We start from the raw sequence: 12491 nt of genomic DNA on the forward strand, positions 1-12491 counted from the left end.
TACACTGAGCCTTGGCCCATTGGTCCTAATATCTCCTTAAGTGACTCGGTGATACACTTTGGCTAATGACGGTCCTATAAAGCAACATGGGATGTTTTACCGTGTGAAAGGTGCTAAATAAATGCAGCTGGAATAAGTGGCACACCTTCCACATGAACAAGAGGCTTCCTCCTGGGTGTGCCTGTGCACGAGTCCTGTGAATTATTGATAATATAAAAGAAATCAACACCTTTGTTGGACAAATACTTATCTCTTTTCAGTCCAATAGCTAAGTCAAATCAATGAGGCAAAATCCTGTTCTCCTGTTCAAAATAGAAAGACTTGCATTGATATAGCACCTTTAATTACCACCAGATATCGCAAAGCACTGTGCAGGCAATGCTGTATTTCTTTGTAGGCACTGTTACAATGTAGGAAATGTGGTGATCAATCTACACGCAGAAAGCTCCCACTAACAGTAATGTGATAATGATCAGATAGTCTATACTGCTATCAGATAGTAGACTATCAGATAGTCAACCTGTGATGTTGCTTGAGGGATAACTTATTTTCCTTTCTTGCAAATGCTGCCACCTGAGTGGACAATTTGGGCTTCTGTTTAGTATCCTGTGCGAAAGACAGCACCTCCTACAGTGCAGCACTCCCTCAGTGCTCCACTGGAGTGTCAGTGTGGCGATTGTCCCTCTGCTGTGTTGCCCTTAAAGAGACAATCACCAGAGTCAGCCTGGAATTTTGTTCTCAAGTCCTAGAGTGGGACTTGAACCCATGCCCTCAGAGGCAAGAATGCAGACACTGAGGCACAGCTAACAAAATGAAGGATTCACTAAAAGTGAAAGAGAGTGGCCAGTCAGTTGTTTTCTTGTGTTCAGCAATTCTTCGCATCTGAAAAAAGAAACAATGATAAGTATGTATTTTATATGAACATATGAAATTAATGGGCAGAAAAAGTCCAGCTTCACCATCAAACCTGCCTGCACTCATGGTGGCTGGAATATTGCGATCAATCCCTTTCTTCATGTTCTGAAGAATTCCTCTCTGACCTCTTGAGATCAAAACCAATCCTGGAGCTCACATGGACTGTGTCATCACTTAACAGAATATACCTGTAAACATATTCTATTGGATTACCATGCTTTTGCGGTCAATTAACTTTTATTCGGTTTACATGAAGCTTCATAGTCCCACAGGTAGTATTGAGAAGCAGCATCAAAGACACATCGAGCATGATTTTCCCACCCCTGCGCGGTGTGTTTTCCAGTGCTGGAGGTGGCTCACCATTGACAGCCAACAGGATCTTCGGTTCCCGCCGAAGTGTACCCCATTTTGCATGGCTCGCCTGTCCTGCCGGGGGAGGTGGGTGGGGGGGTGGGGTGGGGGGGGGGGGTGAGAGGTCACCTTCAATAGGACTGGACAACCCCATTGGCAGGAAGGGCCGGAAAATCTTGCTTGTAATCTTTTCCATGCGCGTCATAAAGTCAGCTGCAATAATGTAGCAGCTTTAATGTCATTGAACGTCCCAAGGCACTTTACAGGAGCAATCTTTAAATAGAATTTGATAGTCAATCACAGAAGAGACAGATGACCGAAAGGTGATCAAAGAGGTTAGCTCTAATGAACGATTCAAAAGAGGAGAGAGAAAAGGAGCTTGGGGGAGAGGTTTAGGGGAGGATATTTCAGAGCTCGAGCCCAGACAGCTGGAGGCTCGGACACCAACACTGGAGTGAAGGAAATCAGAGACGCAGGGGACCAGAATTAGACAATAGCAACCATTAGCCATTGGTTAGTCCACAAAGTTACAAGTGTGGAAGTGTAATTTTCCTTTTTTTAAAAGTTTGACTTAAAACTGGCAAAATGTGTTGGTCCAGCGCAGCTCATCTGTCACTGTCCTAAATTGGAATCTGAATTGGAATTGTCCCTGGGGTGGTGAATACACAAAATTGTTTAGTTATTCCCCATTAAAGCAGTTCAGGAATATATTTTAGTGAAAATGTTTTTTGTCAAAGGGATAAGTTTTGGAATGCAATTGTTTCGCTATAACTTACCGATATGTGCTTCACCCTTTCAGACATTATAAAGTTAATTTTTTTAAATAAATGAGGTAAAGAGGATTGTTGTGTCTATAGAAACAAACGGCCAGCTTCCATTGATTACATGTCCTCGGCATTCAATCAGAATAGATTTCTTACCATTACCAGTCCCGAAAACTGGTCATTGGCCCAAGGTAGATGTTTCGAATTGTACAGTGCAGGGTATTTTGTGTATCTATCCAAATATACGAATGACCGGAGAGAGTAAGTAGGTAATAATTTAATCAAAGATTCTAATTGTCATCGGGAACAGAGAGAACACTTTGAGCTACTTATGGGCATCGCAGTAAATAAATTACTGCCTTATTACCCAAACTATGGGCGGCATTTTACACTGGTGGGACTTTATGGTGTGGCAAAAGACAATGGACTGTTGAACGGCTCGCTGCATTTAACGGTCTTGCCACCACCGCGACAAGGACGTAAAATTCCGCCATATATTTTGTAACTGAGTTGACCATTAATTCTTGAGGTGGAATTTTCCAGCCCATCTGCGGCGTATTTTCCAACGGCGAAAGGGCTCACCACTGACCGCCAATGGGATCTTCCGATCCCGCCAAAGTCTATGGCATGTTGCATGTGCTGTCCGTCCTGCCGCCAAGGGAACCCGTTAAGGGGGGCGGGGGGGGGGGGGGGGGTGGAAGGAAGGTGGGGAAACCACAAGAGATGAGGGAGTGTGCTGAAGCCAATGGGGGGGGGAGGAATGGGGGGGGGGGAGAATCACTCATAGACCGATCCAGAGGGCAACGAAATGTACATACCGTTAGTTAAATGAAGGACACATTAAACCTCTCTATAAAATAAAGTAAATTAGCGCGGGCAAGAAAATGTAATGTATATACACAACAACTGTTTATAAATATGAGAAGAGCCAATAAAAAGATTTTCAAAAAAACCCACAAAATAGGTAAAGAAAATGCCCAACTTGAACCCTTCAAATGAGTATCACAATCCCCTTTCAAGTACTGTACCATTCATGTCCACAGGTGTAGCTCCAGCTCTGGGCATATTTGCTTGATGGTGCTATATTCTTGGCTATTCCATTATCACATCCAGCCAAGCTGAGGTAGCATGTGATCTTTTTTTGCAATCCATTTTATCTTCTATTTTCCAAACTCCCTGCAAAAATGAATGACATGTTGTAATTTTTAAAAAACCCTAGCTTGTAAGTATGGAAGGCTTGAAATGAAGCAATGCCAAGTTAAAGTAATTATTTTTATTTTGCATTCTGCTTATTTTCTCTTTCCAAACTGCTGCCGGTTCTATCAGTGCAAGGTGTCACATCTGGAGCTTATTAACATGGTGCAGTTCTGTCTCACAGACCACGCTCTTAGCAGCTCTGCCTAACAGGCTTATAATGAGTTCTGTGGAAACCCATGTAAAACATGAAAGGAAATCACATGGAAATTGGTTCATGCTGACTTTACATTACAACTACCTACTGGGACAGTAGCATCAACATTCTCAACAAATAGGGCCTTGTGACTGCCCTGGCCATTCAACGCCAGACCAGAAACCAAGGGAGAACCACATGTGTACAGGCGAAACGGATATGCCAAGGCACTGCCTGCTGCGTATGACTACCAATATGCTTTTCTTTCTACTAATTAAAGACTAGTTTACTGGATATTCAGCCGCTTTCAATTAGCAAGAAGCCGTGGCAGCATAGGGACAAATGTCAGCCGTGGTTCTCTGGGTGTCACTAATTGTTTCTGAGTCGGAAGATCATGAGGTCAAGCCCAACTTAAGAAGCTTGAGCGCACAGTCCATGCTGATGCTCCACCAAAGGGGGTGCTGCACTGTCGGCAAGGCTGTTTTTCCAATGAAATGTTAAATGTAAAAGATCCCGCTGCATTATTTTGAAGTGGAGTTAACCCCGGTGCTCTGGCCTATGTTTACCCTCCTTGAAACCCAACTCATTGATCCAACAAAAGGTCATCCTCCCTCTGCATCTCCTTCTTAGGTTCGGCATCCACTTCAGTCTGCCCGTATCACTGAGAAGCACCTGAGGTCATTGTTCTGCATTGAAAGAGTATCGGCATGCAAGTTAATTTTATAACAACAGCATTATCAGCGTGGCCTTCATAAATTGACTCTCCCACAAAGCAGAAAGAGAAATTCAGAATGGGTGAGGTGTTTAGATCTCGGGCGGAATTCTCTGCCCCGCCGCACCAGTTTACTGGTGGGGTGCACCCCCCACCAGCAGCGGGATTCTCTATCCCGCGCGCCCCCGCCGGCAACGGGATTCTCCGCCCACCAACCGGCCAATGGGATTTCCCATTGTGGGCAGCCCTACACCGTCGGGAAATCCCCGGGTGGGGTGCGCTGCTGGCACAACGGAGGATCCCGAATGCGGAGAATCCAAGTAACTTCTTTGTTCTGAAGGACTTTTTAATACTCTTTCATGGGCTGTGCCCATCCTTACCCAATTGCCCATGAACTGAGTGGTTTGCTAGGCCAATTCTAATTTAAAGGTCCAGTCAGTGTCAAGTTGACATGTAGGCCAGACCAGGTAAGGATGGCAGATTTCTTTCTCTAAAGGGCATTCATGAACCAAATGGGGTTTTACGACAATCAATGATAGTTTCATGGTCACTGAAATTATTTAAAATAATTTTTTTTAAATTATTAATTGAATTGATTAATTGAATTTAAATTCCACCTATTGCCATAGTGGGATTTGAATCCATGTTCTCAAAGCATTAACATGGGCCTTAGATTATCAGATTAGTGATGCTATGCCTACAATCTCCCCTAGACACTACATACTGCTGTTAAAAGTTTTTGTATTTGTCTCCCAACCCAGGATTTCAACCTTGAAAAGTGTGGTTAAATCTAATTGAACCTACAGCAATTGGGTAATTATTGTGGTCGGTGTGTGAAGCCCTTTCTTATGATGAGTTGATCTCTCTGAATAATAATAGCTGAAGTCAATTTCCTCAGGGGATTTCAATATGGAGGCAGCCATTCTGTGCTTGCTGTTCAGAGCAAGTTTCAGGGTATATCCCAGTGTGTCTCGTATTTTGGGAGATGACTCAATCATGGCACAGCCTAGTGCCAGTGCAAGTAGCATGAAAGCAAACCACACGTCTTTCAGGAAATTTGGATGTCAAGACCTTCTGGAGTGTTTTATAAAAGGAGAAACATTCCTGTACATCTTCAGTTTTGCCCCTGAGACATCCAGAACCAGGGCTGGAATACAGCACCATGCTCTTCAATGCACAACTTCATTGGGGAACCTAACCAGTCGAGTGAGCCAGGAAATAAGGCAGTGGGTCAGGAAATAAGGCAGTGGGTCATGAGCATTCCTCCCCCTCACATCTTTTACAGACATCCGCTTGGGACTTGGACTCCACTGGCACAACTTAAGCTCGGTCGCCAAAGGGCAACCATCATGCAAAAAGGGGTGGAGAGTTGGCAAGTTGGCATTGAGCCACTTCCTCCTGAACCGCGGAACTTAGGGTTCCAAAGTCAGGAACGTCCACCCTATTCAAGAATCAAAACAGCAACTCACCTTTAAAGTCAATCAAAGGCTATGGGGATACGGCAGGAGAGTGGGGTTTATATACCAGTTCAGCCATGGTCAAGTGGGCTCGAGGGGCCAAATGGTCTCTTCTATGTTTTCTATGAGCTGATCCCTATTCTGAGCGCTAGCTGCCAGACCTGACTTGCATTTCAGCTCTTCAATGCTGTAAAAGGAGGAGGAGGTAGCAAAGATTGACTAAAACAAATGGGAGAAGAGCAAACTGTTACATTACACATTCACTTAGCTGATATTTTCCTACTTTGTGTTTTTATGCACTGCAGATCTCCAAAAGAAGTTACAGTAAAATTACCTCATGATTTTGTGTCACCCGTGTACATACATGTTCTTAATTCTTTAATGTGATTTATTTCAGTATCAGTTCTCAAGCACCGAACTCACACATCAGATAAGGCGAAACCGAATCGCTCAGACGTGTCAAGCCAACAACGCCAGAAGTCGTAAAAGGCGGGTTTTGACCTCGGACGACCTGAAACATTTAGTTGTGGATGAAGACCATGAGATGATCTACTGCTATGTGCCCAAAGTGGCCTGTACAAACTGGAAGAGGGTCATGATGGTTCTCACAGGAAGAGGCAAGTACACCGACCCCATGGAAATCCCTGCAAATGAGGCCCATGTGTCGTCAAACCTCAAGACACTCAATCAGTACAGCATCCCAGAGATTAACCACCGCTTGAAAAACTACCTGAAGTTCATGTTTGTACGCGAGCCCTTTGAGAGGCTGGTGTCGGCGTATAGAAACAAGTTCACTAGGAGGTACAACACATCCTTTCACAAGCGGTACGGGACCAAGATCGTCCGGCGGCAGCGGAAGAACGCAACGCAGGCCGCCTTGCTCAACGGCGACAACGTAAAGTTCGAGGAGTTTGTGGGCTACCTCGTCGACCCCCACACGCAGAAAGAGGAACCCTTCAACGAGCACTGGGAGACGGTGTCTTCACTGTGCCATCCGTGCCACATCCACTACAACCTTATTGGGAAGTATGAAACGCTACAAGAGGATGCAAACTATATTCTGCATCTGGCTGGAGTGAGAGACTACATCAAATTCCCCACCTATGCCAAATCCACCAGAACTACTGATGAAATGACAGCCCAGTTTTTCCAAAACATCAGCGCTGCCTTCCAGACAAAACTGTTCAATCTCTACAAATTAGATTTTGTAATGTTTAACTATTCCATGCCAAGCTACCTGAAGCTGGCATGAGGGTGGCATGTTTGGTTTATTTAAGTCCTTATTTGTTATAATTGCATTTTTTGTTTTGTTTTGTAATTTTTATGAAGATTTTCAGTGTTGCTGCGAGCAGCAAAATTTGGAAATTATTTAATTAACTTTGTAAGGAAGAGCAGCTCTGTCAGCAGAGCTCGGGAACCATGGCTAGTTTGAAAGATTCCTTTTACTAGCATACTCTGCGAAACTGAATAGGCATGTGGTTCATTTTGTGTAAGGTAAGAGATTTTTCATCACCTGCCGGGGAGGTGTCTTGAAATCGGAGTCTCCGTGTGTCCAGGGTTTAGTTTGGAACACTGTTAATATCTCACCCTTTTTTTAAAAAGCACAAGTACCCTTTGATTTGAATGTAAATTGACTGCGAGTCAAAAAGGAGTCTCGTGTGGCACTTGCCATATTATTCTATGATCAGCATTTTATCAATTAGTTTCCAAGTATTCCAGTGATTTAAAGAGTGATTACAGTTTGCCTTTCTTCCAAGATAGCTAACACGAGACTGCAGCCATTTGATGCCAAGACCAAGGTTGATTGACAATTTCGCTACCATCAGTGGGGCCACTTTTGTGCACCTCTTTCACAAAGAGGGCTCCCCAACTTGTCCAGGGCCGGCATTTACTGCCCTCAGCGCCTATCGGAAAACTGTGGGCAAGTTTGCCTGGGATTTTCCAATATGATGGCAGGCAGCCAAAAGCTTCCCTTCCACTAGCCAACCCCACCTCCTACTAGACACCAAAGCCCTGCTGGATAGTTTTGCCTTGGAGGAGGAGAGGAAAAGAGAGGGTGTTGTTTTTTTTACCTGCATGGTTCTATGGAAAGCCCCAAAACGAAAAAGCGGAGAGTCGTGTTGTGCAACTGTAAAGCTGGTGCTCGATTGTGTGTACATCGTTAAATTCAACCGCTAGCTGAGAATTTGAGAGCGGAGAATTGTTTTAAGATTAAAATGACCTTTCTTTCAAACTGTGAAGCACGTTTTACAAAATTACACAGAATACTGGAGAAATGAAATATTCAAATGCATCGCTGCCTTCATCCCTGAACTTTCACCAAAGTCCCCCAACTCAGCACTGCTGCCATAACGAACTGTGAAAATTATGTTTGAATAGGTTTAAACAATCAGATTAAAATTCTGAGGCATTTGATCTGCTCAAAAAAGCAGACATGCGTATGTTAATGATGGTACTAATGTGTTCTTTATTCTTGAGATTATGGACGTCAATGGCGAGGCCAGTGTTTGATCGCCAACCCAATTTCCCCTGGAGAAGGTAGAAGGTGTTCGCACAGTGCTGTTAGGTAGGCAGTTCCAAAATGTTGCCCCTCAACAGTAAAGGTACGGTTATTATGGGTCCAATGGGGATGGTGTTTGCTTGCACCTGATGTCCTCATCCTTCTGTATGGTGAAGGTGACAGGATTGGGAAGTTGCCACAGCTCACTAACTGTTCCATACAGTCAGCTGCACAAAGAAACAAGGACTCAAAATTCTAGCTATAGAGTTTTTGGAGATCTCCCTCTGTTACACCAGCAGAAACTCAGCCATATCTTTGGCCTTTCCATTAATCTCCCTTAGAAGGGAGATTGGGAGAATTGGTCATTCCAAGAACTGATGCATGGGTTGCTCCTTGGTGTAGCTTCTCTACATTGGATAAGTAATCAGGGACTTCCAACTCAGTGCACTGTGATTATAGTGGGAAGCCCTTGCAGAAAAGGATCTTTATGCTGCTCCTGCGTTCTTCTGTCAATCTTCCGATAAATTTACAACTGGAAGGAGAAACACCACAGACATTCTAGAAGTTATCTCCACATCCATAAAAGAATTGGGCAGCAGCAATTTGCCTAGGTAATGATTGGAAATCTAGAAAAAAGTCAAGGCTGATTCAACACATTAACAGTAATGGACCTCCAGTGAAAACAAAATGAATTTACTTTACTTACTCTTAATGTCTATAGTTCTGTCACACTAGCTTTCCAAACTCTCCAGCCCAGCATCTCTCACCATTTTTAATTAACTTCCCAACATATTTAAGTGCTTGGTTAAATATTTGTTCAATTAGCACAGTTTTGTCGACAGGTTAATTAAGTTGCTTTAAAGTGGCACTAATAGCTGATAGGTTATTTATGTGATGATAAGATTTTGAGGTGTCTGTTCAATGACAAGTGTGCTGTTAAATCCTTCGAATGCAGAAGTGAACATTTCTGGTTATGAAGGGTTAGGAGCCATTTCCCTGGTGAATTGCTGGCTAGCATTCCACTCGCTTCCCTTCACTCTTTTTCCTTTCTCCTATCTTGTCTTCCTGATAGCCAAGTATTCAATATTCCTAGACGTACTCTTAGATGTATAGACACTGGGACTTCTACTGAATTTACGCTGACATAATATGTAAGCAAGTTAGTGGGGACTAGGACAGCCATTGCTGGATATTCCTGCAAATAAAGAGTCTTCAGTGTTTTTAGGTAACTTAAACAAGTTTTTATGATACTGCTCTTGTTGAAGAGAGTGTTATTTTCTTACATGCATGCATAAAACATTATGTAGACAAGTAACTTTAACAGTTTTTTAAAAATTCTTTGTATGTAGTAGATGGCTTGACATCAATTTGATTGATCTATCTATCTATCTTCCCTTTCTTTCTCTCTATCTATCTCTTTATCTCACTCTCTTGCTATTTATCTATCTCTTTACCTCGCTCTCTTGCTATCTCTCTTTCTCTTTCTCTCTACCCCTTTATCTATCTCTGTCTAGATTTTGTCTGCTGGAATCTATACTGTTAGTCTGTGATAATTACTGTTGTGATATGTTGGTTTAGTCTTTCAACCTATCTTGAGAGCTACACTCAAGCATGATTAATTATTTTTTTAAATAACTTCCATTAAAATGCAGGAAGAAAATAATTGCTTTGCGTATTTATTCCGAAGATTGTATGAGCTGCTTATGAAAATTAGTACTTCATAGCTCGTGAGTAAAAGGGTCAGCGGTGGTTCAGTTGCTAACATTCTCACCCGTATCATAGATAGCTGTGGATTCAAGACCCACTCCCAAGACCTGAGCACATCACTCAGGCCGACACTACAATGCAGTACTGAGGGAGTGCTGTACTGTCAGAAACACATAGGCTGGATTTTATACTGAGGACTGGCTCCCTACACCCTAACACAAATTTCAGGGGCGATTCTGCCTCCACTTAACCCGCTCGCCCGCTTTAATTTTTTTGGCAATGGCCCTTTAATTGGTATGAGGTGGCACTTCAATCCATCCCCAGGAGGATGTCCTGCCCTATACAGCTGCTGGACAATTAGAGGCCAGAAGCTCAGCACACTGGCAGTGCCAAGCAGGAGCAGTGGACACTGCCAGTACTGCAGGCAGGACAAGGAGGTGGCGTTCAACAATGGACCTGGACATTCTGATAAATCCGAGATCTTTCTGGGGCCTGTCAACCTTGTCCCGTTGAGGGGAGTGTGGGGAACATGTTTGACAGGGTGAGGCAAGGGGGGTGGGGGGGGGGCGGGTATTGGGTGGATACAGAGAAACAAAACTCTGGGGTTGGGTCCCCAGATTGACAAGATAGCTTGGGCCTGGGAAGGAGGCACCCTTCCCCGCACTTTAACTGACCCACAGCCCTCAGAGTTAAACCTGCTAGGCTACACATCTGCAGGCTTCTCCAGCCATCCGCTATATCAGAATGATGGTGGGATGAGGCCCTTATTTGGACGTTAAATGCCCACTTGAGGGCCACAATTGGGCCAGGGGCTGATGGCCCAACCAACACGTCCCCATTGCCAAAATGTTGCATAGGGGGTGGGGTCAGGTATACCTTGGATGGTGCACACCCTAATTTACAGGTCCACCCACCTGTTTTCCTGCTTGCACGTGGTCAGTAACATTAAGCCCCATTTTTACAGTTGAGCTATTGGTGAATGTGGAAGTTTCCACATCCTCTTAGTTCAATGAAGAGAGAGAAGACACCCGGTGTCCTGGCCAATGTTTATCTCTCAATCAACATCACAAATGCAGATCCTCTGGACATTACATCACTGCTGTTTGTGGCTCTTTGCTCTGTGTAAATTGGCTGCTGTATTTCCTACCCTACAACATTTCTAAACGATTTCTTTAAGAGCTTAGGGATGTGCTGAGGTTATGAAAGGCTCTATATAAATCCAAGTCATTTTTCTTTTCTTAACACACAACATCCTCAGAAAGAGTCTCATCAAAGCATTTTCCGAAGGATTTTAACATTTTACAGGCCGCAGCACATTGCAACACAAGCTGAAATAAATCAAAACAAAAAAAAACCTGAATAAATGTTGGCAAGTCAAAAATGGAAAGTGCTGAAAACACTTCATCGATCGAACGGCCACTCAGCACCCGAAAAGCAGTGCACCGCGGCATAGCATGGCCAATGGAGGCCAGGAGACCCCGCTCCAGGGATCTACCCGCCTTACAATGCCTCGTGAGATCTAACGCGTTCTCGCGTGACATTGTGATGCGAATCCCGCCCATTGTGGTTGGGGTCACTTTTTGTCAAATCTGCACATTCGAGTGAAACAGTTTATCTCACTTTAATGTGCAGTTTCCCGAGTTGTTGGGACCTATTCCCTTTGCCTCGGAGACCTCAGGCGAGCGCCGTTCAGTACTGGTCTCCACAAACGGGGACCAGACGGAATGGCACTCGTGGGGGTCTCTCAGGGGATTGGAGGCCCCAAGGTGCATGCCCTTTGGGCAGTGTGGTACCCTGGCAGTGCCAGCCTGGCTGCCAGTTTGGAACTGCCAAAGTATAAGGTTGGCACTGCCAAGCTGGCATTTTTCACAGCGATCAGGCCAGGGGTGCCTGACGCAGGTGTTGGGGAGGTGAATTGGGCTTGGCTGGAGTCGGGGGTCGTGTTGGTAACTACAGAGATCAGGACGCCTTTTTAAATGGCAAACTGATCTCTCACTGCACTGGGGAGTTCCGGCAAGCGGAGCTCCTCAGTGTGGAAAATGGGGCTATATGTGGCCTCGGCCACACGTTCTCCACTGAGGTTTCCTAATAACCCGGATTCCATTTGATAGTGTTGTTTTTCTGGTACTGTGAGTGCCGGGAAGCACGCGACTAAACACGCTCGCTATGGGACTTTGTTCCCATTTAGTTAAATTGCGCTCTTGTAGCTCCTTGTGGTAAGAACAGACAAGTTAAAGCTTCGTTCGCAGATAAAAATTCAATCTGGAACCAAAAGGACACAGAATGGTTGGACAACATTTTCAGAATCGTAGGGCTGTGTTAGCTTTAGATTGAAGAGGGTTGAAGATAAGAGTCTGTTTTTATTATGAGAAAGAAACAGGCTAAGTTTCTCGGTAACGCAAAACCGAACAATGCTGAAAAGAGAGACGTGTTGCCCGAAACCTCTGTCTTGCACTCTTCAACAAATGCAATAATGCCGACTTTCAAACAATCACAACAATTTATACTGCAGGAGAAAAGGGTGCATCAAACAATGGTTGGAAATTTGGCATTCTTCCATTTGTCCTGATGAGTGCAAGATTTAAGTCTTCAGCAACATCTCTTCGTTTTCAGTAATGATCAGACAGTGTATTGAATCAGGGGTCAGATGGGCTAAATTCATTTTTATGTTGACTGCTGTTTGTTACAGTAACAA

At 44.2% G+C, this 12491-nt stretch overlaps 1 protein-coding gene across 2 annotated transcripts in view; it reads left to right on the forward strand.

The window, feature by feature from the left end:
• Positions 1-9752, forward strand: part of chst11 (carbohydrate (chondroitin 4) sulfotransferase 11) — a 310305-nt gene extending 300553 nt beyond the window's left edge. For both annotated transcript variants that reach the window (XM_072484989.1, XM_072484990.1), the window contains exon 3: positions 5987-9752. In XM_072484989.1, the coding sequence (XP_072341090.1) occupies positions 5987-6841 (855 nt within the window). In that variant the 3' untranslated portion in view covers positions 6842-9752. The remainder of the gene's footprint in view (positions 1-5986) is intronic.
• The last annotated feature ends 2739 nt before the right edge of the window (positions 9753-12491 follow it).

The sequence above is a fragment of the Scyliorhinus torazame genome, chromosome 19, assembly GCF_047496885.1.
Source record: "Scyliorhinus torazame isolate Kashiwa2021f chromosome 19, sScyTor2.1, whole genome shotgun sequence".
NCBI lineage: Eukaryota > Metazoa > Chordata > Chondrichthyes > Carcharhiniformes > Scyliorhinidae > Scyliorhinus > Scyliorhinus torazame.